We start from the raw sequence: 25,986 nt of genomic DNA, 5'->3' as shown, positions 1-25,986 counted from the left end.
GGCAAAGAGCTTCTGTCCTTTCCTGGCCATCAAAGTGGCAGCTCCTCCATCGGCTTGTTCATTTGTGCCTGCAGCACAACTGTCCCCTTCCACAGTCTCTTTGTAGGATTCGTAAACCAGGGTTTCTTTCTTTTTTAAAAAAATAATTCACTTTACTTGGGGCTCTTATAAAAGCCGTACATCAGTTGCATCAAGCACATTTATACATGTTGCCACTATCATTTTCAAAGCATTTCCTTCCTACTTGAGCCCTTGACATCAGTTCTTCTTTTTCCCTCCCCCCACCCTCTTGAATCCTTGATAAATTAAAAATTATTGTTTTCATATCTTACACAGTCCACGGTCTCTTTTCGCCCATATTTCTGTTGTTCACCCCCCTGGTGGGGAGTGCTCGTCTATCATCGAGATCGAATCCCTCTTTCCCCCCCACCTTCCCCCACCCTCATGGTGTCGCTACGCCCATTACGGTTCCTGAGGGGTTTATCTGACCTGGATTCTGTGTGTTGAGAGCTCTTACCTGTACCAGTGTACATGCTCTGCTCTAGCCGGATTACTAAGGTAGAATTGGAGTCATGATTGGGTGGGGATGGGGGGAACATTCAAGAACTAGAGGAAATGCTGTGTGTTTCGTCGGTATATATTACGTCCTAAGCCAGAATTTCTTTTGGAGGGGTTGATGCAATGAAAAGTCGACTGACAGACTGCACATACAGCTGAGCAGAGATAATGTCCATTGAACTTTAAAAAAGGCTGAAATTGGGAAAACCAGCAAGGGGGCTATTCTCAAGTCTGTATTGAGCTCACAGCTTTTCCTAAAGCCTTTGAATATAATCACACACCTGACCATGACCTAGACGCTTGCTTCCCTCACGGCCCCAGTGGCCACCTACGGATATGGCTTTAGCAGAGCTTTTTCCCACCACCGCTGGTGTCGAGGGGCTCATTTCGAGGGCACGTTTGGGGAAGCTAAAGCGCGTCTCCTGAGTGAGCAGTCCTGAGACTCAAGCTGCGCTGTGGCTCTCAGCTGGCATCTCTGGAAGTGTTCTGGGCATGCGGTGAGTGCGCTCGTGCTGCGGGTGGTGGTTTGGGGAGTCTCCTCCCTCGTTTCAGCCAGAAGAGCTCATTTTAATCTGTTTAATTCATGTGGCTGAAGAGTCACCTCCCACCAGTTTCAAACCACTGGAGCAAATGGCACTGCCCTCCCTCCCCAAGCTGGCTCACACCCTCATAACCAACACTTGGTCCCGTACACATTTAGTCAGATTGTGGGGGAGGAATGCGATTCACTTTCCTTTTTCCTGCTCTTCTTTTGCTCGTATATCAACATTTGGGTGCAGGCAAAAAGCACATATTTTGAGGGAAAACAGTCTGGCAGACACACAAACATAAAAAAGTCAAGAACAGGAATGAATAGCTAACTCAGATGAAGGGGAAAATAGTAACTTATAGAAGTGAAGAGCGAGAGAAAACTGGATTGAACAAACGTGTGAGTAATAATCATATCTGAACTGTGAGATTAATATAAGCCTGCAGTTTTAGAATGATAAAGTACAAGGTTTGTCAAAGATGCACCTTGAATAAGAAAGTGATTCTTACCAGAGATACACAAGGCAAAAGCCACTGGGATGGAAATCAGAATAAGTCCTCAGCTTGATACAATTGGGTTACCCCCAGGGCTCAGAATTCACTGTGGGAGACCTTACCTTTGTGCCTCGTGATTCGGTTTCTGGGCCAAGCCTCTGGGTACTCTCTCTCCTGGACTCCGGAGCATCTGGACTATCATCTGTAGACCAGTGCGGACAGAATCACAAAGGAATAAAGGCTGAATGAAAAGGAAATTCTATGTAAGACAGCCCAAGACTCCTTTTCTAGGCTTGTGACTTCGTGGCATTTCGGGTAGTTCTAAAGGTATTTATAAGCGACAGGGACAGAACAGGGACTGATGCCTGCTAAGGAAATGAACAAAGGAGACCTCGTAAGAACAGGAGTGGTAAACTCCTTAACCTTGAACCCTGGCCCTGGGGAACATCTGAAATATCCTGATCTGGAGCTGGAGTCGAGAGAGATTTGGAAGAAACTATGCATGAGACCCAAGGATGGACTGAGCAACTAACTAGAAAGCTGTCTGACTTCCCTTTAGATGGCGTCTCCTTGACATGGCTCCGATTCACTCTTGAGGCAAATCTTATTTAGACTCCAGGTGTCCTCACCACAGGGAGGGCCCTTCATCTCCTTTGAAGGGACCCGATGCCTTAATGAAGCTGGCTTAACTCTTTGCTGCCGTGTGCATGTGGGTCTGCGAACTCGGCTTATCTCTGGCTTCTTACCAGTCACCCGGGTGGACCTTGCTAGTTCCCCTGTGGATGACAAGTTCAGATGATTTAAGAACTGGTCACTGGCTTCCGGTCTCCTGAGGAAGAGCACCCTCCACCCCCACCCCATCCCTGAATGCAAATGCTGGAATGACAAGTAACAGTACGTTCTATGGACAGAGTGTAAGGACCAACAACGTTCCCAGCAAGACTTCGACATCCTGAACGAGGACCACGAAGAATGGTCACAGCAGACTCATAGCTTAAGACCTTGGGGCTCGATTGATGTATGAGTGAGGTGAGGTGAGGGCTGGGCCTCTTGGAACCTTACCTTTCATTGTTGCAATGTGATGCTAAGCCTCACTCACAGGGTGAGGAGAAGATGAACTGAGACTGTACGGACATACGCACCCCAGGCACAGTGGGGACTTGATATGTGACCGGAGCATAATCCGATATTGCTAACCAAAGGGGGCAAAGTGGACTACCTAATCTATCCCACATCATCATTGAGTGAGTCTACCGTACGGGTACTGCGTGTCAGAGGTTAATGCACGGTCCGATACGGGAGCCACTCTTCACTGTGGCTAGTTGAATTAACTAAAAGTAAATACAACGACAACTTGTGCCCAGCACCTACTATATTAGACAAGCCAGAGAGAAGCTGTGCCCTCCAGGCAGACGGTTCCATCAGATGGCACTGGGCCAGGTCAGGAGGAACCAACAGGATGGAGCAGAGGGGGCTCTCATATGCACATTTACAGAGCTGGACAGGGCATCCATGGGACACACAGCTGAGGCCCTCTGTGAGTTGTAGACAGTATGGGCTTGTGTTAAGTTCCAAGGGTTATGTCTTCTGTGGGGACAAAGCTCACCTCTTGATCAAGGGTCAGAAAGGGCTGTACAGTGGCCAGCCAGTGGGAAAGCACAGTGGTCCCTCCAAATGTGGGGAGCAAAACACGGCTCTAAAGAGACTATCTCAAACAAGAACACAGATATTACATGCACCCACCCAGTTTGTCTAACATGGCTCTAAAGAGACTATCTCAAACAAGAACACAGATATTACATGCACCCACCCAGTTCATCCTCGGAAGAGGGATAGTGCTTCTTCCTTTTCCTTTTAGGCACAGGTCTGTCTTCCTCTTGGCTCAAAACTTCAGCCTAGAATTATGAACGATCGTATTAAAGGCAACAAGAGAATCTGGAAGAAGCCCACTGAAATGGGAAACATTTGCTTCTAGTCTTTGAAATGAATTTATAATGAACATTAACAAAATCTCGACTAATGTTTTTGGTACCGATTCCAAGTGGACTCATTTTGAAAGCTGGTGTCCTTTCTAGAGATCTAAATATAAGTCCATATGAACTATCCAAATCTGTTTCTGGATATAGTTCAATAATCCTAAACGTTGAATTTTCAAAAGATACTTCTTCAACACTGGTAGCTCTGAAAGCCAGACGTGTCCTGCCACTGATGGCAGGTCCTCAGTAAGATGACAGGCCTTTCCTCCTGCTCCGCAGCCCAGAAATTAATGGCGCCAAAAGGCAAGCAGCCTTATGAAAAAGTCCTGATTGTACAACCTCGGCAAAAAGTTTAAAAAAATCTCTTAACGTCTACCAACAAGGATAAAATTGATTGGCAGACGCCTTAATTTGAATGCATCAAATCAACATAATTACATATTGCTAACTGAAAAGAGGGACCAGGCTACTAAGCACCGTTTCCCACTTGGCCACTGCGTATTTCTTGGTGTGCGCGTTGCCTGTGCCCAGGAAGAGAGCCCTTTGTCCTGTGCAGGTGGGACTACCACTGAGATCATTATGCAAACGCACCTCTTTAGGCTTTGCTTCAATGGTGAGCCCTCTTAGAGCTTCTGTGCTGTCTTTTTTCTCATTGGAAATCTCTGCAACAAATGCAAACAAGAAAAAGAATTCAGATATTTACTCATTCAAATACTTTCTTTTGTGGAAGCGGGATTCAATCATTTGTGGAAGCGGGATTCAATCAGCTGAATGACATCCAGTCTTGTACGTGGCGCTGCCATGAATATTTTAGATTGGTTACCGGCAGATCCTCTCAATAACAGACTCAGGGAAGCGTCTCTATGGCCTCTTTTTGAGATGAATAAATGGGGCTTAAAATGCAAGTAACCTGTCTGGGGCCACAATGCTGACTTTACATAAAAACAATGAAGCCAGCTGCTATGGAGTCAGTTCTGACTGACAGCCACCTTATAGGAGAGAGCAGACAGAACTGCTCCCTAGATTTCTGAGACTATAAGTCCTTATGGAGGAAATAGCCTACCATTTCTTCTCCCTGGGAGTGGCAAGCAGGCTTGACCTGCTGACCTGTGCCTCTCGGGCTCCGTGATTTTACATAGCCAATTTCCCCAGCCCATGTAGCAACACAGTAGTAAGAAGGGGCCAAGGAGTCAACACATTAGCAAACATTCACAAATCTGACACCGCCACATGGAAGTGACAACTGGTACACCCTAGGGCTCACCTAGTGAAGATAGAAAGGGACCTATTAACTCTCCAACAGTGGCTGTGAAATGAGATCTGATCCCTGAGCGAGGACCCACACCTAGTTTGCTCCAATACTGAGATTGCCTGCCGGGAGGGAACACACCCCCAGTTGAGTGCTTGGCCTCGAGTTCCGAGATGTCTCCTCCGTAATGGACTGAGCTCGTGTAAGGCAAACCCAACCCAGCTCCCACCAACTGAGCCACGCATGGTGGCTCCAAGTGTGTCAGGAAGCACTGTATTTGTAGGACTTTTAATGGCCGCCTTGCTGGGAGAAGCTTTCTAGACCTTTTGGATAAGGCACATCTGGGGGATTCATACCTCTACCCTTGTGCTTGGCAGCTGGGCACATCAACGTTCACACCCAAGAAGGACTACACATTTTAAGGCCAGGCATCAAGTGCAGGTTGCATGAACTGGGACGAGTACCTGGACCTCTCAAAGCCTTAGTTTCCTCAGCTACAGGCATGATACTTTCAAGGCTCACCTCCCTGGATCATATGAAGGACGTGAAAGTTTTCAGGGTCCTCAGCATAGGGACTGGCACATAGAAGTCTATCAAATGGCAATCAAAAATTAATACTGAAATGATTACTCAGAAATTCATTAACTTACCTTTATTGTCATAAGATTTGCTATGGATTCCTTCATTTGTTCTTGAGTCGGAATTTTTGACCTAAACATACAATATAAAGTGTTATTTATGAAAATTATTGACAAAAGCTTGAACGCAGGAGAATAAGAAAAACAAAGGGGAAAGTGAGTTACACAATCTGGCTGTTTCCCTGAGCAAATGCCCCGAAGAGCTGGCATACAAAAGCCCAAGGGCATCTTTGTTTCCCAAAAACTCAGTTTAACAAGTGGTCCCCCACTCTCCTTGCCTTTAAAATAGTTATGGAAAAAGGGCAGGAAGCAGGAGAGACAACCATTTCCTGGAATTCCATTCACCCCTTCCCTTTCCAGCCCCCAAATGCTTCATGATTTTGTTTAAAACTCTGAAGGCGGCTGCCATTGGTTTCCTGTCTGTTGCAAACCCCGTCAAGCCTCCTTTACGCTATAACTGAAGGGAAAGACTCTGGGGGCTGCTGGCTGTCACTGAGTTGCTCTGGCTCTTGGTGACCCCCTGTGTGCAGAGAACTGAGAACTGATGCATGGGGTTCTCAAGGCTGTGACCTTTCAGAAGCAGAGTTGACCTTTCTTCTTAGGGGCCTCTGGATGAGTTTAAAGCTCTAGTCCTTGGGTCAAGTGGGCCAGTACTTAACTATCCTGCAATACTCTAATTCCTAGATACAAAGCATCCTGAAGATCTAGAAAGGGAAGATAGTACCGGGAGGGGGAACAGACAGCTACCTGGGGGTTCAGGGGAGGGAGCCAGGTGCAGCCTCCACGAGGTCTCTGTAGGCTACAGCTGTATTTAGAACCTTTTAAAACTGGAGTTCAGCCAAGTGGGGCTTTCTCCTTTTTGTGATTCAGCAGACTGTGTTCAAGGGGTTGTCAAAAACGTTCATGGAAAAATGAAATAAAAAGATAATGGTATTTGTCCATAAACCTCTTGAAGCCCAAGGAGCATATGGACAGAGTGAGGTGGCAAGCAATGCACTCTGAGCTCCTCTGGGGCACTGGGAAGAACAGGCTGCTGGTGCTTTCTCAGCCTTCTGGAAGAGGATCCTGCATTGTGGGGTGCGGGGATGTTGAGGAAATCCCTCCAGACATTAAAGGGATTATGAGGGCTCTATCTGAGGGGAAAAATGTCTATGGCTCAGTACCTTCAGATAAGCAGTCTAATAGATCAAGGCAACTTTAATCTGGAGACAAAAATCGGTTTTGTCTGTAGGTCTAGATTGATTTAAGACCTCAAGATCCAAGTTTTAAGTGCATTATAATCTTATCAGAGATTGTTATTTATTTGATGCGTTTTTATTAGCTTTAGAAGGCAGTTTCCTCCTGTGATAGAAATGAGTGTTCTTCAATGTCTATAGTTGTTTTCTGAGGGAAATTGTGAAGAGTAAGCTTTACACTACAATGTTGCTGAATTCAGACTGACTCATTTTCTGAGGAAAATAACTATGTTTCATGGCTTCAGCGGATAAAGGTGGATGTGGAAAAAGAAGAGAGTATGTGAGCACAGATGCCAACGGGTTGAACTGTCTGGCCTCCATTCAGCTGTCACACCCCACAGCTGCCAATGCAATACAACGTGACCCCAAAGAGAGACAATGTAAGTGGCCTTACATTTAGCGATTCACACGCCCAGGAAGACTCCTCTGGTGGTTCAGCTGCTAAAAAAGAGAGCGAAATAGGGAAGTTCCACAGTGCTTCTACACTACAGAGAAACCTAGTTAACAATCTGCAAGCCAGTGAAGTAGGGTTACATTTCAAAGTAGCCTCGTGAACTGTACAACTCTGACCAATTATTTTCTACAATCTCGGTCCTGTTGTACTATCATAGAAACAGTACGAATTACTGTTGCTTCCATTTTTACGATAATGGTAACCAAAACTCAACCCAACCATTGCCCACAAGTTGATTGGAACTCCAAGCAGCACAACTGGACATCGAAGAACCGCTCCCTACAGTTTCCAAGCCTGGACGCCTTCATGGAAGCAGATTGCCCGCCTCTCTGCATGGAGCAGTGAGCCATGTGAGCTGCAGCTGAGTGTTCACCACTGCCCCTCTAGGGTTCTTGCACGAAGATGGGAATGGTCCACTAAGTCACGACAGTGGTTTCACTAGGCTGGCTACCTGAATCTTTTGAGAAAATGGGGAGGACTCGTTCTCACTGTTAAGCTACAGTGTAACGCTGGTTCACTTAAAAATAAAGCCATCAAATAGTAAGTGAGATCCTTGCCCTGCCAGCAACAGTGGTCTGTTTATCTTCCTTGGAAACAAGTACAGGTCTACTGCTTCTACTCAATAATGACAGAAAACACAGTTTTCTTCTAGACAACTTCCTTTTACGTAAGTAGATCTCTTATTCAGCTGTATCTAAACACAGTAAAGCAATCTGAAGTAAACTGTTGGAACAAAGGATTTTAAAAACTAAAAATGTGACCTCTTTAGCCATTAACAAATAAGATCTTATTTGTACCAACAGACATAGGGATCAATCTTCACTCATATCCCTGTCTGAATTTTGGGTGGATTATATCCAGCCGGGTTTAAACCAGTCCGTAGGAGTAGGCGTCTTCCAGAGCTGGTGGAGACCTTCGCTGAGCAGGCTGAGGAGGCTGCATATTTTACACATTCACTTTCAGATATTTTGTCGAGGGAGGTGCCCACAACCTCCCACAAGCCAGCCATGCATGGCAATTTATACACATAGCACATGGCATTTGAATGGTCCAAGCTCCAGTACCCTTTTCTTGGCCTTGTAGACCTTGAACGACAAACCAAGTCCATTGCAACCTGTGGTGAGCCCAGGTGAGACACAGTGGAAGTGCTTCTTCAGCGTGTCCAGGGCTGTCATCATAACAGAAACAGAGTGGCACAGCTTTCTCCCAGGAACAGCTGGTGGGTTCAGAATTACTGGCCACTTGGTTAGCAACCAAGCCCTTATCCACTGTACTGCCAGGGCTACTTTCAGATGCTAACTGACAAGCCAAAACTAAACCTACTGCTACCGAGTCAATTCTGACTCACAACAAGCCTACAGGACAGGGCAGAACTGCCCCATGGCTCCCTAGACTCACTATTTAAGAGATTGTTCAGCTTACGCACATGTCTTCCCTGTGAAGCAGGACTCCGTCCCCAGGTGGCCTCATCTTCCCTACTGATCTTTATTCCTTTGCACATGCATCTGATGGCAGGGGGTGCACTCTCCACTTTGATTTCCCAAGCACACGCAAGTACCTGGCTTCATAACATTTGTCAGGGGGATAGTTTAAAAGCTGAGCTGATGGCAGTGGACATTACTGCTGCCCCTGTGCATCTTCCCCAAGAGCCCATGCTATAGGTGCAGGGCTAAGTGGTTCCCGAGATGCTGACTCCACGCCTACCCAGGAACAGAGCACCTGAGTTAAGTCAGCCAGCCAGCCACCCTTGGGGCTCCCTGCCAGCTACTGAGAATGGGCCCTGGTACCAAGGCTGAAGCTGAGTCTCTCCAGATGTAGGCCGGAAGAGAAAGCAATGACTCTGTGAAGGGGCTGGGGAGGATAAGAAACTAGGTATTTGCTAGACGTGTCTGCTGGATCAAGCACTACCAATACTTTTCAGTCTCATGAGCGAATGCAGCAAAGTACGTTTGCGCGTGGCTCAATGCTACCTGCAACCAGAAATAACCCCGGCTACTCCTTGTGACCAGCATTAGCACTACAATGAAAACGGAGAAAGGCCTTCAATTTGGCATAGGCTCTCAAGTTCCCAGGACTTTTGCTTCCCTGTCCATACCGCCTGGTGGTGGGTTCAGACGGCCACTGTGATCTACAGGATTCTTTGGCTCCTTGCCAGAAGCAGACCGCTAGGAACTTCCTAGTAGAATTTCCTAGTTCCTCCTCATCTTGAAGCTCTACTGAAACCCGCTCAGCATCACAGGCACACATAAGCCTCCACTGCAGACAGCTGAGCATGAGCTGCACTGCCGGGGCTTCTCCCTGACCCACCACTGCAACACAAGGAGAGACGCAGGCAGAGAAAGGAGCTTACCTACTCCACACGGTTTGTCTGCACACGGACTTTCTGTTTGTGCTGGGGTTTTGGTTGTTTCTTCCACTGAAGGCACAAGAGTCTAAAAAAAGTCCAGGGTCCCAAGAGAGGTAAATTATGTGAGATTTTCCCAAGAGGGTGATTATCCAAACAAGCACAATCAGCATAATATAATGATACAGATGGCCACTTTCAAGCCCGCAAGCTTTGAAAACCAACACATGCCAGATAGAACCAAGAAACAATACAGAAAAATCAATCACATCTCCTATTGCTTTTGAAAGGAAACTCCGGCTGAGCCGAGCACAAGGCGACTCCCAATGGCCTGCCCTGCCTGTGACTAGAACGTGTGGCTCCCTGGGTCAGGACGGCTCCTTGCTTTCCTTTCCCCAACATTCAACTTCTGATGCATGCCAACATTCAACTAACTTCTCTTCTTGGCAAGCCAGCCTTCTCGTGGCAACTCCGTAGCTCCTGCCCCCAGGCCAGCTGTCTGCTCTGTACTGGCCACGCCGCTTTAACATTCATGACCCGGTCACAGGCACTCAAGGTGCCATCGATGAAGGTGGACAAGGGGCATGCAAACTAAATCCCTATTTACTCTAGTGTGCAATGGGAAACTCCCTGAAACTTGGTACAGGGCAAGGACTTGACCTAACCGATGTTTCTTTCTTTCTTTTTTTCTAGCTGATGTTTCTGTGTACCCTCTCTGCTGTGTGAGTGGAAGACTGGAGGAGAGGTTGGAGTAGAGGAAGCCTCAATCCAGTAGGGATGCTACTAAAGTAGCAGGTTAGAACAGGGTCAGGCTGTGGATGTCGGGGACATCAAGGTTCTACTTTGGAAATGGACCTAGAAGAACTGGCTGTAAATGAAATGTGGAGGAAGTGGAGGTGAGGTTCATGGTTCTGGCTGATGTGGAACAGAGGACAATCTAACTCACCACCCTTAGTGCCTCCTCACCCCGCCCCACCAAGATGTGACAATACTCAGATGTGTTTTGCACAATGAGAGTAAGAGCTCTCTGCTGCTTAGGCAGACGTGTGCATGGTGACATGGTACTTACACTACTTACAGTTCAGCACAACGGAGTTATCAGTCATACCTCAGTTTTCAAGCTGGCTTTCCGTTCCAATGCTCCCGAAATATGCGGTGGGGCCTCTTCATTGCCTGATGGAATGCAAACCATTAATCCCACCGCAGACTTCACTCACAGAATAAATCCTGACTCTACAGGCCACGGAAGGCTGCTGCCACCAGGCGCACTCAGCCCCTTTCTCTGTGGGATGACTTGACTGTCAACAGAAGAAAAAGGAGCATGTGGCATGACAAGGATCCTGCCGAGAGTCTGGGCCGCTTGCTCTGTTGCTGGGGGTAAGGTGACTTCATGCTTGCCCAGGAAGAGAACTGCTCATAAAGAGCACTAAGATGTGATTTGTAAAGACGTCTTATGTTCACGCATTTATATCCAGTGATTGGCAACACGTTTTTCCTGAAAGGCAACCTGGGGGATCCCTGAGGTGAAGTCTCAGTGAAACAAAGGTGAGGCTGAGTGGAGAGGCTCACTTTATTTGCTTCACTCGGACACAGCACAAGTGGAGACAGGGCCCAACCACCAAGACAGACAAAACGGAAGAGGAGTCCTCCCTCTGGAGTCTCATCCTTCTACCTTCTGCTTCTCCACTTTCCCTCCTAAATGTACCTCCTGAAATAACCCTGTACTGAAATGACCCTGCAACTGGGCCTCCTGAAATGGCCCTGCCACTGAAATGACCCTCTAGCCCTTTTCCTGGCTAAAAGCAGTATGCTCTAGGGAGTCCTGGTGGCACAGAGGCTACACACTGAGCTGCGTTCTGCCAAGGTCTGCAGTTCGAAACTATCAGCTGCTCTTTGTTAGAGAGAAAGGGCTTTCTACTCCATAAACAGTTACAGCCTCAGAAACTCACAGGGGCCGTTCGATCCTGTCCTATAGGGTCGCTGTGAGTCAGAATCGACTCGATGACAGTGAGTTTTCTGAGAGCTAGTATGCTGTCATGTGTAGTGCCATGTGTGTCAGAGCAGGGCTGTGTTCCAATCACAGGGAGTCAACAGAGGGTTTGGAAACAGATCACCACGTCTTTCTCTCTGGGCAGGACATCATGAACTCAAGAGACTAACCTTTCAGCTTGCAGCTGAGGGCTTGAACCCTGGGAGTCTACAAATAAGCAGGGGGAAACCTATTAGCAGTAGCTCACTGGGGCTGGACTACATGAGATCTAAGTCCGATCCAGGATCAAAGGCCCAGAGGCCATTTAATACATAGGCAAAGGAGCATCGAGGCCAGTCCCTGTCCTTTCAAGGCCAGCCTCAGTGCTCTCAGTTCGCATCGAATCATGCGCTTCATCCTTTTTAAGTGCTTGTCAGATGACATAGAACACATGGCTTGTCAGGCCAGTTGGCCTCTGAACCTGTACGCCCAGGGCCTACCAGCAGGAGCAACCTGAAGTTGGGTGGTAAGATGATGACTGACCCCCAAACCAGACCTTCCAGAGTGACCATCCATTTCTAATAAGACCTGCACCCCCTCACTCTGTTAGGGGTTTAACTCACTTTCCCTAAATATTATATAAAGGTCATGCAAGTTATCTCAACTCTCTGACCTCATTTGCAAAATGGGTTGGGGGTGGGGGAGGAAAATAAAAAAGCCTTCTCTCCAGTGCTCTTGTATGGTACCCTTCATTTTGAGAAGAAGCCTGAGGGCCAGCAGCTCGCCCCGGACAAGTAGGCAAGTGGCTAGCCAGACCCTTCTATCTCCCAGCTCCTGACTCCTTTAGTTTCTAAATATGAGTCTATTTTAGGGAAGGGTTCTTTTGTGCTTGCTATTACGATCCAAGATACAAGACAAACATCTTAAATCGACACTGTCCTGACTACCAGCCATCTGCTGAGAGGCTCACCTACACTATCACCGGTGTGCATCCCTGGGAAACTTAAACATTCACCATGAGAAATAGTTTTCTAATGGCTCACCTTTTCCACACACATTTTCTTCAGAAGAAACAGGGACAGGGCACAGTTCTCCTTGCTCCGACATGCCATTTCTGGCAGCTGGGAGAGCCGCGGCTTTAGGAGTGACTGCGGATTCCTGGCCGTTGACACATTCGATAGTGGTGGTTTTCAGGCAGTCCCCAGGCCCTGACTGGACCAGGGGGGCAGAGGACAGGCTTGCTGCTGAGACGATGGGGGAACCCAGCAGGTCAGTGTTTTTAGCACGGGTCTCTGCTGCTAATACACAGCGATTGCTAACCAAGGAGGCCTCGGCTGTCTGCCCTGCTGCTGCTGGTCCTTGCAGACTGAGGAGTGAGCGAGCGCTCATCTCTAAGTCCCTTCTGGCCGAACAACATGCTGCCATGGGGCTGCTCCCTGCTGGCCTTGCCTCAGGGTGCACATCCTCTCTCTGAGCAGAGCCCAACAGCCCATTCTTGCCTCCTCCTGCAAACAGTAGCTGGCCAGAACCATCCGGGATACGTCTGTCCTTCTCTCCCGCTTGCCGGGCGTTTGGCTGGCCTCGCCCCACAGAGAGCAGCAGCCCGATGGGCGCATTCTGGCCCCCCTCTTTGGAGCTTCCGGCCATTCCAGGGCCTCCGTCTTTTACTTCTGTGATTGGTCTGGGGCACAGACGGTCATTCTCTGCAGCGTGGCTTGGCATGGGGACAGTGTGCTGGCTCACCTTTGTAGGGGACGGTGCTGGTAAGTCACCGGGTCTGCTCAGGCTGGTGGATGGCGGTGCAGCATCTACTGTGCTGGTGGTGATGATGGCTGCATCGCTGGCTTCCTCCTCTCGCGGGGCGGTGCTGACCACAGAGGCTTCCCTTCCTTCAGAGGAGGTGCTTGTGGAGATCATGGCCGTGTCGCTGCTTTCTTCAGTGGGTGCAGGCGAGACGCAGCCGTGCCTCCTGGGGGCTGCACTGGACACGGGGCCGTCACAGTCTTCCACCGAGCTGGTGGAGATGATGGCACTGCCATCCTTTTCCCGCAGGGCCACAGCCACCCCCACAACCGAGGCCTCGCACTCTTCCGCTAGGCTGGTGGAGATGAGCGCGCACTCATCCTTCTCCTCCTTGCTGGTGGAGGCAAAGGGCCGCTCAGCTTTGGTGGGCGCGCTGGGCATGGGCCCCTCCAAGTCCTCTGAGATGGGGCCTTTGTTGCTTTCTTCAGCCGACGCTACCAGCTGCTGACCTTCGGCCGATTTAGGGGTGGTGGCGCTGGAAATGGGCACTTCGAACTCTTCCCTGATGCTTGTGGAAATCATGGCGCACTCATCTTTCTCTTCAGTCCTGGTGGCAGTGGGCTGGCCGTCAGCTCCAGAAACGGCACTGGGCATGGGGGCTTCAAACTTTTGCACGCGTACTATGGCCTCCCCCACGTACTCGCTAGTTCTCAGAGCACCGGAATGGCCTTCCAAAGTTAGAATGGCGCCGAGCGCAGCAGGGCAGTCCTGTGTGCTGCTGGTGGAAATCATCAAGCCTTTGCCTTGACTTTCAGGGCCAGAGAAACTCTGTGGGTCGGGGCTACTGTCGCTGGCTGGACTCGCCATGAGCCCATCACATTGCTTGTTTTCCACGGAGGTTATGGCGCCCTCGTCTCCTTTTCCACTTGCTGCGGGGTCGGCTTCACATTCTGGGAGCGCTCGGGACACGAGGACCTCACTGCTACCCTCCACCGTGCCGGGGGAAACAGCTGCATCTTCAAGCTTTTCTTTCCTGGGGAGCTGACCGTCCCTGTGATCGGCAGCCGCCCCACTCATAGGGCCCTCGCTACCTTCGGGCCCTGACGCCACCTCGCCCTTCGCAGGAACTGCGCTGCTCACGCTGCTTTCCACGAGCCCTTTGGCACTCGAGCAGATCTCTGTGTCTTTCGTTGCCTTCTGCGCGCCACTCCTGCTGTCGGCGCCACTCTCGCTGGCATTGACGCGGGCGACTCCGGCCTCCGCGGGCATGCGCTCTACTTCCGGGCAGAGCCGACGATCCCCTTCTGCGCTCTCGCAGACCAGCGCGCCCTCGCTCTCGTCTATCTCCGTGAAAGTGGAGGCGTGCCCAACTTCATTGCCTCTCCCGGTGCTGGTCACCACGCCCTCGCCTTCGTCGTCGTCCTCTTTGGCGCCGGTGCTGGTAACGATGCCCTCGTCGTCGCAGGGGTCGGCGGCGGCCGAGGGCACAGCGGTGACTTCTTTGGCTGCGGTGCTGTCCATGGTCGGCTCGCCACCTTCTGGCTCAGAGCTCACGGCGAAGCCCCTGCTGCGATCCGTGGAGCCCGTGCAGCCCTCGCTGCGGTCCGCGGAGCCCGTGCAGCTCGCTGCACCCTCTCCATCTTCCTCTGTGATCCCCGTGCTGGTCACGGCACTCTCGCCCTCCGTGCCGTCTGCCGCGGAGCCGTCTCCTCCGGAGCTGGCACCAGCCGCGGGCGGCCGGTTGCCATCAGCCAGGGGCACGCCGGCCCCCGTGACCGCGTGCTCCTCCTGAGGCCCTGCCCCGGTCACCAAGCAGATGACCAAACTATCGCTCCTGCCTTCTGCGACCGTGCACGTCACGGCGCCCTCCGTTTCTTTTTTGGGGCCCAGCCTTGTCGTTTTCGGGGACCCACCTACCTCTTCGCTGCGTAAAGACCCCTGGCTTATTTCTGTGCCGGCACTTGTTACCGCGCCATCGCTTTCAACTTCACTATTGCACACACTGGCCCCTTCCACGACTTCGGAGTCTCTGCCCGCTGAACCGTCGCACTTTCCTTCCGAGCCAGCACTGGTCACCGCGTCATCCTTTTCCTCTGTTCCCACGCTGCTCCCGCCATCGCCAGCTTTCCCTGGGTGAGCTGTCGCGGGGCCGGCTGCTCTCTCTTCAGGCCCAGCCGTGGCACACTCGCCGCTGTCCCCTTCCTTGGTGCTCGTGAGCAAGGTCTCACTGTCGGCAAGGCCCTCGGTGACGACGCCCCCACCTTCTTCGGCTGCAGCAAACACCGTGCCCTGGCTGCGCTCTGCCCCAGCCACCACACGGTGGTTCCTGGAGCAGGCACCTGCCGCAAGGCCTTCGTCGGCCTCAATGCTGGTGCACGGCAGAGCCACCTCCCGGCCCGTTTCTGAGGACGTAGTCGTGGCAGCCCCTGCCTTTACTGAGTGTAAGGGGCCGGCTTTGTCCTTCCTGTCGCTACTAGAGGCCATAAAAGTCCTTTCGGCTCCAGCCGGCCCAGCTGTCGTATTCCTCTGGTCACCTCCTGCACTGGTGTCTACTTCACTGTTCTGGCTCCTGCTTTCCACACCAGCGGAGGAGTCTTTCAGCTCACCTGGGCCTCTGCTTCTACTTAGCGCTCCCGTCAGCCCAGCTCCCGCAGCACCTTGTTCTGTGCTTATGTCCGCCACGTGGTGCTTGGCAAGGCAGTCCTTTTTGCCACTGTCTACCATAGCTTTTATATTCTGCTTTAAACCAGACTCTGTAACAAAACACGTTTCCCTCTTGGACATGTCCGTGAAGCCGATTTTCTTGTTGACATGCACACTCTCCACAGTTCTGTCTGTTAATTTGCTCCCAGGATGTCTGCTTCCTTTGCCTTGTTTGCTGTGTAATGCAGTGGCCTGAGAACCTTCTGGAATGTGACTTAGGTGATCCATGCCTTCTTTTGCGGTATTTACTGTAGAACCTTCACCATCTTCTTTGGTGTCACCCACGGTCAACTTTTGACTGGGGAGAGCGGAGTGGTCCGTGACGAAGGTACTAGTCGCACCATGTTCTAAAACAGTTCTTTTGGCAGACACAGGGATCACCGCTGCGCCCTGAGCCCCTTTCTGAGGCACGACAGTCGCTGAGCTGGGCGGGGAGGGGTCCACATTTCTGGAATGTTCCTGGGCAGCATCTCCTAGAGTAGCACGTTCTTCGGGGGGCCTGGAGGTGTTTTTCAAACTTTTCCGGAGCCTCTCGTTTTCTGATGGGGCACGTGGTAACGTTCGGTGACTCGTTTCAGAGTCGACATTCATGTCGTGAGTTCCTGGTTGGATGACCTCTTTCTCCTCAGGAGCGGGTTTGGAAATAGCACTTGGGGTGTGGCCTTTCCTGGCCAGGGTGCTTCTGTAGCCTGCGTGCTTTTCAGAATTACCTAGCACTCCACGTCCTGGCTTACAGGCTGAGGCTGCTGTTTTGGAATCCACTGTGGGCGCTCTTAATTCTTCCTTTAGAAGACTAGAAGTCGACTTTGTTTTGATAGTGTTTTCAGAGTCGGCGTCTTGCTGAGAACCATTATTGCTGCTGTTCTGGGTTTTAGATATTGGAGACGCATTTGCCCCGGCTGGCTCCGAGTCGACTTCCGTGGGCTCTTGCTCGGGAAGCACGGTGGCATCGCCACTCCTTTTTGGTCTCTGAAGGGAAGAACTACTGGAAGTGCCCAAACTATTGGCTGCTAATTTTTCATCTCCTTTTGTCACTTCTTGTGATAAGCTTCCTCTTCGATTTTCAGACAACCTCCGACTCAATTTCTTCTCCACCAAACTACCCTTCGCCTTTTCATGATTACTGTCAGCTTCTTTCCCATCCCTGTCATCCGGTTTACTTTCTTCCTTCTTCTTCGCATCTTTACTACTGTGCTTCCAGCTCCTGCTCTTGTGCCCATCAGATAACCTCCTCTCAGGCCTGGAGGAACTCGAATCCTTCTCACTCTTACACTTCTCCTTTGACCCGGACGACTTAGCTCTGTGACTGGGCTCTTTCTGAGCCGAGTGGGCGGACGAGGAAGAGCTCTCTGGCAGGGGCTCGGCACCCGGCTCCTCACAGGGCTTGTCCTCACTCTTAGACTTTCGCTGTTTATCTGAGTCACTTTCTTCGGTGTTCTTCTCCTTGTCAGTTCTGGGAGTGACTGCTTGTTTTGTGACATTTTCTGGTAATTCTGTTTCACTCCCTTTTGACAGTTTGCTTTGGCTTTTGGATTTAGACTTTAACACGAGTCTCTCTTCTATCAAGCTCTTTGTCCTTCGCTTCTCTTTGTGAGCAACTTCTTCTGGTTTCAAATTACTTTCTAAATTCGTGGCGTCGGTATCACACTTATCTTCTGAATAACTTTCACTTCTTTTTGGTAACGTGACACCATGCTGCTTGGAACTTAGAGCCTCTTTCTGGATTTTGGAATCACTAGATCTTCTTGATTTGTGGTCTGCTTTTGTTTTCTCGGTTGTCAGGTGCCTCTCCTTTTTACTGTTTTCTTTACGAATGTTCTCATCTGTTTTTATAAGGTATTCGGAAACTGGTTTTCCATCTTTGCCCAAAACCGATAATTTCCTCTCATTCCTATGCTTGCCTTTGCGGTCCACTTTGTCTTCTGAAGAAAGCTTTGCTTGTTGGCTTTGCTTAGGGATATTTTCATCCGCTTTTAGGCTTTTCTCAGAAGAGTGCAGCTCGGCCTCCTCGCCTGCTCTCTGTACACTGTCCCCTGTGTGCTTACGTTTGGTCGCCGATTTGTCTTCTGACAGCGCCTTCTCCTTCTCAGGCTTCTCCTTGGAGGACTTGCCCTCTTTCTTCGGCAGGCTCTTGGAATGTAGTATTTCCGAGTCCTCTTTCTTTAGATGCCGCTCATTCTTGAGGGTGCTCTTCTGCTTCTGTGGTTCTTCGGCACTCGATTCTGAGCGCTCTACTTGCCTCCGCCCATCTCGCATGTCCGTCTCTTCCTGCGCGCTGTCCACCACAACAGGGGTAGATGTCCGTCTTTTATGTTCTCTTTCCACTTTGGAGTCACTTTTGTTCTCATCGGTGGAATGCACACACTCTGAAAGTCTCCGGGTAGGCTTGTTCGAATCGCTTTTTGCATGAGCATGCTTTGGGTCCTTTGACGAGGCCACCTTTTCCTTCTCACAATGCTGTAGGAAAATAAAAATTCAAATGAGAGACACCAAAATTCAATTTTCGATTCAAATGTAATGTTTGAGTGAATTTACTATGTACAGCCAAATTACTGTCCCCTACAGCACAGCTCACGTAATCCTTGTAAGCCACCTACAGTTGGTACTACAAAGAGAGAAACACGCCTGTCACCGCGAGACAGTTCCGGCTGAGAGCGGCCCTAAGTCAGAGCAGGGCTGCTACACGGGGTCTTTCAAGGCTGGAAGAGCTGCAGGAAGAGACCGCCACATCTTTCTCCCGCGAAGCAGCTGACGGGTTCAAAGTGTCGACCTTTCTGGCTAGCAGCTGAGCGCTTTAACCCCTGCGCCATGGGGACTCCTTGGAGTAGAGCACTAACCTCATCACATGCCTAATGACACCTGAGCAACAAGCTGCTGTGCTACGAGTGGGGTGTCCTTCCTAGTACATTGGGCCAGCTTTATAGACGAGCTGTTTCTCCTGAGATTTGTGCATCTAATTAGGAAGGCTTTGTCATTCTGGATCACTTATGCCCATCCAGTGCTGAGCCAAATAGCAGAAACCAAATCAGGTGCTTCCGAGTCGATCCTGACTTAGCGTGACCCTACAGGACACAGGAGGACTGGCCCACAGGGCTTCCAAGGCTCTACATCATTATGGAATCCGACCAGCATGCGGGGTGGCTGGTGGGCGTGCATTGCTCCCCTTCTGCCTAAAAACCTAAGACCTGAGGATGAAGACAGCTGAGATTTTTCAACTGAAAAGCAGGAAATGAGGGAAATCCGATTAATTTATTGTGGAGTTCTGGGGGCACTGTCAGGTAAGGATGGTAGTTGAAAGCATCAGTTGCTGTGCAGAAGATAAGAATGCTTATTCCTATAAAGATTTAGAAAGCTTTGGAGTGTATAGGGTCACTATGGGCTGGAATTGACTCGATGGCAGTGGGGTTATTTATGTATTTGGTATGAATTAGACTACCTGTGGGACAATCTACTAGTGAGGTCTGAAATATAAATGGTACCTTACTGACAATTGGCTCTAATTTTTCTTATTCAAATACGGTTAAAGTCCTCAGAAAAGCTTTTGTGCTTCTGAGTCAGTTTATACTGTACTTCTTTCAACTTCAGCATGAAGACTAATATACTTCCACTTGTGTGTATGGTAAGACCTTAAATATACTTTATAGTTAAAATCTTCCAACAAATGAGGAATTCAAAATTTAATAGGAGTTAAGAATTCTGCAGGAACTTTCACTTAACTTGGAGAGGATCAAAATGTCTTTTAAGTTCCCCTCCAAAGAATTGAATGACCCATACACCGAGCCAAACAAAAGACCATTCCAATGAAGCGTTATTGATTAAGACATACCTCGTTTGTTTTGGGAGTTTCTCTGGAATCTTCTTCAGGTTGTTTCTTTCTGGAATTCTCTTCAATATTCCTAAGTAAACACGGTTTTTAAAAAAAAGGTTGAACATGAAGTTTGTGGGAATCATATGTAAGACTTTTTCAGGAAGATATTTTTAAAAGGCATTCTTTCACAGTACATACAGGAACATAGTCACATAAAATATATACCTGGAATCTTTTCTCCGTTTTTTGCTTAAAGCTACTTTTTTCTCTAGAACCTTGCGTTCTTTAAGGACTTCTTTAATTCGAGGGACTTTGGGTTCCACATTCTTGGCAGATGGCTCTTCCACATCCACACTACTTTTGCCTAGGAAAAAGCAACCAACGAGCAATATTTCAGAAGAGGCTTATCCACTATGTAACACTTGTTTTCCACTAATATTGTCTCATCATATTTATTTAAAAAAGAGGGAGAGAAAGTGCTCTAGCAGGGTCCTTAGGTTGCGTTGGAGTATTTTAAGGGAGATGGAGAAGTCTTTGGCTTTTCTATTTGAGATGAACATGCCATGAAAAGACAAACCCAGATGCTAACCCTTTAAACACACACAGTAAAAATGTATTGCTACACGCTCGCACTTTTATTAAACAAAATCATCAAAATGTGACACTATTATTCCCCAACATGGCCTCATCTTGGTCTATACACTTCTGAAGGCAGGGCTCCTCCCCCTAACCTTTCCCTTTCCCCTTTTGATCGACACGACATGGCAGCTTTGGCATCCTCACGGGACTCACATCACGTTCCTTTGAAACTGTCTTGAGTTTGGGGAACAAAAAGCGGTTTGAAGTGGGGAGGAGTGGGCTGTCGGGTGAATGGGTCAAGGTTGTCCAGTGAAAGCCAGGACAGTCCTGGTTACCCTTAAATGATGGGTCGTGATGGGGAAAAACATTATTCGGTACAACTATACTTGCTTTTTCTCAAGAATGCAGTTTTCAATGTTCTTAAAACTCAAGATCAGCCCTTTAGGATCCCCTAAATAGTCATCATCACCTTCTGTGCTGGCTACTGTCCTTAAATTTAACAGGTCCAGCAGACCCTCTTGGAAGCTGCTATTTTGATCAGAACAAAACGAAAAACAAAACTCATTGCCAACAAGTATATTCCAACTCACAACAACCTATAGGATCGGGTAGAACTGCCCCTGTTGATGTTTGAGACTAAATCTTTACGGGAACAGAGAACCTCATCTTTCCTTTGCAGAGTGGCTGGTGGTTTCAAATTGGCAAGCTCGTGGTTAGCAGCCCAACATGCAACCTACTACGCCACTAGAATACCCCAAAAAGACAGAGACAAGTTGATTAGTGAGAGAACTTGTCTGCACCCATCCACTGATCACAAAGATATCTAAACATTTTTGTGTGGAATAAACCCAGGAATGTATGAATTAACCCTAGTAGCAACATTAAAAAAATAATTTTATTGGGGGCTCGTACAACTCATCACAATCCATCCATCCATCCATCCATCCATTGTGTCATGCACATTTGTACATATGTTGCCATCATCATTCTCAAAACATTTGTTTTCTACTTTGAGTCCTTGGTATCAGCTCCTCATTGTTTCTCCCTCCTTCCCTGTACCCCCCCCATTGAATCCTTGATAATTTATAAATTATTATTATTTTGTCATATCTTACACCATCCGACGTTTCCCTTCACACTTCTCCGCTTCTAATTTACTTTCATATATACATACATTCATATAATTATGAGTATATGCATTTTACATAGGGTTAATACCCAGAGGAATTCGATTTAGCTCAAAATAACATTCTAGATGACTATTTGGCATTATTTTAAAGTGCAAGTCAACTCCATCAATAGCATAGGCTAGCCTTGATTCATATTCCTATGGTAGTTCATTGAAAAATGAACTGTTAGCAAGTGAGACGAGTGAGCTGGCACCTGACAGAATGCTTATAGAGCAACAGATTAAAAGGAAAAAAAGACTTTTAAATGTGACAAGATGGGAACTAAGGAAATCTCCCACATCTGGGAAAAAATGTTCTTTGATGCGCACATTTCCTAGTAACAGGAGTCCCTAGAGGGCAGCGGAGTAGACGAGCTAGATTGAAACTCTGCAGGCTCGTACCTTCTCCACCTTGACTCTTGGCTTTCGAAGACTTTGTCTTTTCTTTCTGCTTTCGCTTTTCTTCAAGCTTCTCTCTGTTAATTTGTCTTCTTAGAAGCCTCTCTTCTTTTTCTTTAGCCTAACAGCACAAAATACTCATAATCACTCTGAGATTACAAAGGAAAACAAAAGCAAACAAAAAAAGAACATGCTAAGAAATTTTGCTAAGGAAAAAAAAATATTAGTTTGCTGTTTGAATGTCTTACCAACTAGACTCAGCACGTTTGCACACGTGTACCTCGAGCTGATGCGCTTCGTGTTACTGCCTTTACAAATGGAAGGTCTGTGGCACTGAGATCTTTACAAATGGAAGGTCTGTGGCAGTCCTGCAGGATCAAGTCACCAAGTTTCCCAGCAGCGTGTGCTCTCATTTTGGTCAATCTCACAATAGTTCAAAAATTTTCATAATGCGACTGCACATGTAATAGACTGCAGTATAGTGTGAACACAACTTTTATATGAACTGAGAAACCCAAACATCAAGGCAACCAGCTTTATGGCGTTATCTGTTTCCTGTGGTGGTCTGGCTTGAACCTGCAAAGCTTCTCTGACTTACCCCTGTAACACACACATTTACAATATATTTCAGAAGTTGGAAGCTACCGGAAAAATAAAGGCAGATGTGAAGCATTTCCACAACTGTCCCAGAGTTTAAAGTTCCACAGTACCGGAAGTCTTATGCGCAGCTCGAACTCCTGACCGGTAACCTTTGCCAGAAAGAAGCATGAAATGAAGGCAGAGATTCAGAGCATGCTTTCCACTGAGGCTCGTTTTGAGCAAAGGATGGTGATAACGTGAACAAGGTTTCACCTGAGACCCACAGAAGTTGACTCTGGTGTTTCCTGCCCCAGACTGCTCCCTGCGAGGCTGGCTCAGAATCCTTCAAGTCACTCGGCAATCAGACACTATGATGAGCCCCTGCAATGACACCCCACAAGGCTCTCCTGAGATATTCCTACAACGAGACCCCAACGATGGCACTCCATGACGACAACCTGCTCACAAGGGTGACCAACAGGCACCCTACCCTAACTCTCCAACCCCACCGTCAGGATTCTGTTCTGGATCCTCTTCATTTTTTAATAATGTAAAAAAAGGGGCTTTCCTGCCCCTTTGGGGCTTCCTCCTTCCACCTCTGGTTAAATTGCAAACAGTCAACCACCCATTTTAGCTGCAGCCTCCTTGGGGAAGACTGCTCCAACCAGTAGTCTGGAACTCCAGGGAGGGGGCCACATCTCCCCTTCTCCTCCCAGGGTCCCTACAGCACGTCAGTGCAGGGCCCACTCATTATGGACCCTCGAGTCACCCACGGATGACGGACGCAGTCAATCCTTCACAGAGTATTTCTTACTTCATCTCATAGGCAGACTGTGGCTGCTCTTTTATGGAAAAAGGAGCCCCAACCCTTCCAGTCGTCACGAGATCGATGCTAGCCACGTGAACTTTAGCAAATGCGAAATAGGATAAAAAATAATTAAAACCACAAATAGGGCCAGTAACAATCATTACATTTTGTTGTTTTTCCACAAAGATTTATTTTCTTGGGGATAATATTTCCTAATTCTAAGATGCCCAAGCTTTCATATTTTAAATGCTTCTGAAGTTAGGAGCCACTGTGGTCGATGTGTGTGTGTACACAAGCTGGCATTTCTTGTTTTACCCCTCAAAAAAGTTGGCGTTAATTCACTGGCATTTCTTACAAGCATCTTCAAACCCAGCAAATAATGTAGATTGTGTTTTCCACCTTTAATGTTATGTTCAAAGCTCTATATCATTCTGTCTCTTTGTATGATTCGATCCAAACTGGATTCAACTCTCCAGACTGAAACACTTCGGCTGTCACCAGCTATTCGCTATTAATGATGAGCAGGTGCACATCTCAGTCACACGCTCATGTCTAGTCTTCCTAGCCACGCAGCAGAGTCTCTGGAGGCCGAGATGGGGCCGTTCCCGCATGTCTGCCTGACTTACGATAGACTGGCGCCGCTGCTCCACAGTGAGCTCATCATCAGAATCGCTGTAGTACTTGGAGTAAAGGTACGGTTTGTGGACATAAGCATGCCGTACATTTTTGGCTTTTCCTTCGTTAGGATTGCTGGTCTGTGCTTTCGTTTTACTCTGCTTGCTCTGCTCTTCATCTGGAAGGAAGTGGGCAGAAAGAGGAGTGCTTGTGACCATAAGGAGAAAAATCAACATGAGTTACTAAAGCATCAGATGCATTTTCCGTGCCATTACCCAGAGGGCCATCAGCACAGCTTTGGAAGCTCACACGAGGCCACTTTGCTTTTACTGGCCCCCAACCCAAACTCACTCCCGCTCATAGTGACCCAGTGACCCTACAGGGCAGGGTAGAACTGCAGCAGAGTGCTTAACCACTGCACCACTCTGCTTCCTTTCTCGCTAATTACTCCCCATCATGGAGTCACTTCCATCCCAGGGCCATGCTATAGGCGAGAGGAGAACTGCTCCAGGGCTTGCGAGTCTGTAAATCACTAAGGAAGCAGATGGTCACAGCTTTCTCTGGGAAAGTAGTTAGCAAGTTCAAAGGTGCAATCTCGTGGTTGGCAGCTCAATACTTAACCCACTGCACCACCCAGCAGGCATCCTGCTCCTGCTACGTACACATTGCCATTGTGTCGACTCCGGCTCAGAGACTCATACAGGGCTGGTTTCTGAGGCTGTGTCATCTTTGTGAAAGCAGATAGCCTCAGCTTTCTCCTGTGGAGCGGCTGGTGGGTTAGAATCGTTGACCTTGCAGTTCGCAGCCCAATGCCTAACCTACAGCACCACCACCACAGCTCCTTTCTCCACTACCCAGTGCTCCCAAACTGTTCTTGTATTTGGGATATGATGTTGATAAACTTTAGCTCTGCTCAGGGAAAAGCTATACAAAGCCCTACAAAGGCCTCCAGTTAGAATTTTCTGTGGGTGAGTAGGTGCAGTGCTCAAAGCCTGAGCAGATGCTCCCCAGGGAGAGGGCTGAAGTGACCCCTAGGGGCAAATTTCAGTAGGGGTGCTGGCACAGCGGTCTTTGGATTCCCTCATGGCTGCTAAGAAAAAACGGAAAGACAGGCAGGTTTGAGTAGCACATCGGTAGCAGTAATAAAAAGAAAAATCAATCCCTTTCCTTCCTTCCATCCACTTTCGCTTCTACTTTTCCCCACTGGGGTCCCTGTAGAAACCCTGCTGCTGCATGCCGGCCTCTGCAAACAACAGCATTGGGGAGTTGATACCAAGTGAACTACACGCAGAGACAGTGAAAATGGTGGGTGGTGGATTCTGGGGTGGAATTTAGGCTCGTGCCTATGGACAAGCCCCACTCTCTGTGTGACTCTCTCCAGTCTAGGGGTCAGCACTCTAGGAGTCAGTCCCTAAAAGCCCATAGCACAGAGCCTGGGACCCAGGAAGCACTCCGTACAGGCGAGCTCCACAGTCTTGGCTGGTCCTACAGTAACCCGGGCACAGAGCTGCAAGTGGACACACCACAGCGTACAGGTGAGGTTCAGGGACAGGGGGACCAGAGTTTGCTCTGAGAGAACATCTCCAGAGCCGGGACTCGGAAACCAACTTCCTGCCACATCACCCCATGCCCCAGCGGGCATGGCCGTCTGTGGGAGACGGAGTTGGCGGGACAGGCACCTCATGCTGCAGGGGCAGCCTCAAGGAAGGTGCCTTACCGTCGGAAGTGATCTCGCCTTCCTCGGTGCTATCAGTCTTCACAGCTTCCTCCTCAGTGTCTTCTTCAAAAGATGAAAGGTCACTGGTATGGACCGAGCTGACCGTGATGTCAGTGAGTCCGTCCACATCAGAGTCGACCATCAAGTAGTCTTCAAGGGTAAAACCAAACACAAACACAGCAGCTTGTTACTAGCACCCACTCAGAACGCAGTTTCTGTGATGCTGAAACTGCTCCTTTAAATGCTTGCCAAAAAAATGAGCTTTTACTCAAGAAATGATAAACCTCTCTGATCAGCTGATAGCAAATAAAGCAGCAGGATTTGCAGAAACACAAAGGCCTATTCCACTAAAAACCCACTGCTGCTGAGTTGAATCCAACTCACACCAACTTTATGAGGAGCAGAACTGCCCCGTTGGGTT

At 48.7% G+C, this 25,986-nt stretch overlaps 1 protein-coding gene across 4 annotated transcripts in view; it reads right to left on the bottom strand.

Annotated features, from left to right (window-relative positions):
- The window catches only part of BOD1L1 (biorientation of chromosomes in cell division 1 like 1), a 62,832-nt gene that overhangs the window by 16,769 nt on the left and 20,077 nt on the right, over positions 1-25,986 (bottom strand). For 3 of the 4 annotated variants that reach the window (XM_075544523.1, XM_075544521.1, XM_075544524.1), the window contains exons 5-17: positions 25,566-25,715; positions 23,860-24,026; positions 21,850-21,967; positions 19,926-20,064; positions 19,719-19,788; positions 12,490-18,349; positions 10,586-10,650; positions 9,484-9,565; positions 7,074-7,120; positions 5,457-5,517; positions 4,149-4,219; positions 3,392-3,476; positions 1,704-1,783 (exon numbers count right to left, since the gene is read on the bottom strand). In XM_075544523.1, the coding sequence (XP_075400638.1) occupies positions 1,704-1,783; positions 3,392-3,476; positions 4,149-4,219; positions 5,457-5,517; positions 7,074-7,120; positions 9,484-9,565; positions 10,586-10,650; positions 12,490-18,349; positions 19,719-19,788; positions 19,926-20,064; positions 21,850-21,967; positions 23,860-24,026; positions 25,566-25,715 (6,995 nt within the window). The remainder of the gene's footprint in view (positions 1-1,703; positions 1,784-3,391; positions 3,477-4,148; positions 4,220-5,456; positions 5,518-7,073; positions 7,121-9,483; positions 9,566-10,585; positions 10,651-12,489; positions 18,350-19,718; positions 19,789-19,925; positions 20,065-21,849; positions 21,968-23,859; positions 24,027-25,565; positions 25,716-25,986) is intronic. The other variant, XM_075544522.1, reaches the window with a different exon arrangement.

This window comes from Tenrec ecaudatus, chromosome 3 (assembly GCF_050624435.1).
Source record: "Tenrec ecaudatus isolate mTenEca1 chromosome 3, mTenEca1.hap1, whole genome shotgun sequence".
Lineage (NCBI taxonomy): Eukaryota > Metazoa > Chordata > Mammalia > Afrosoricida > Tenrecidae > Tenrec > Tenrec ecaudatus.
This window is presented reverse-complemented; position numbering and strand designations above follow the sequence as displayed.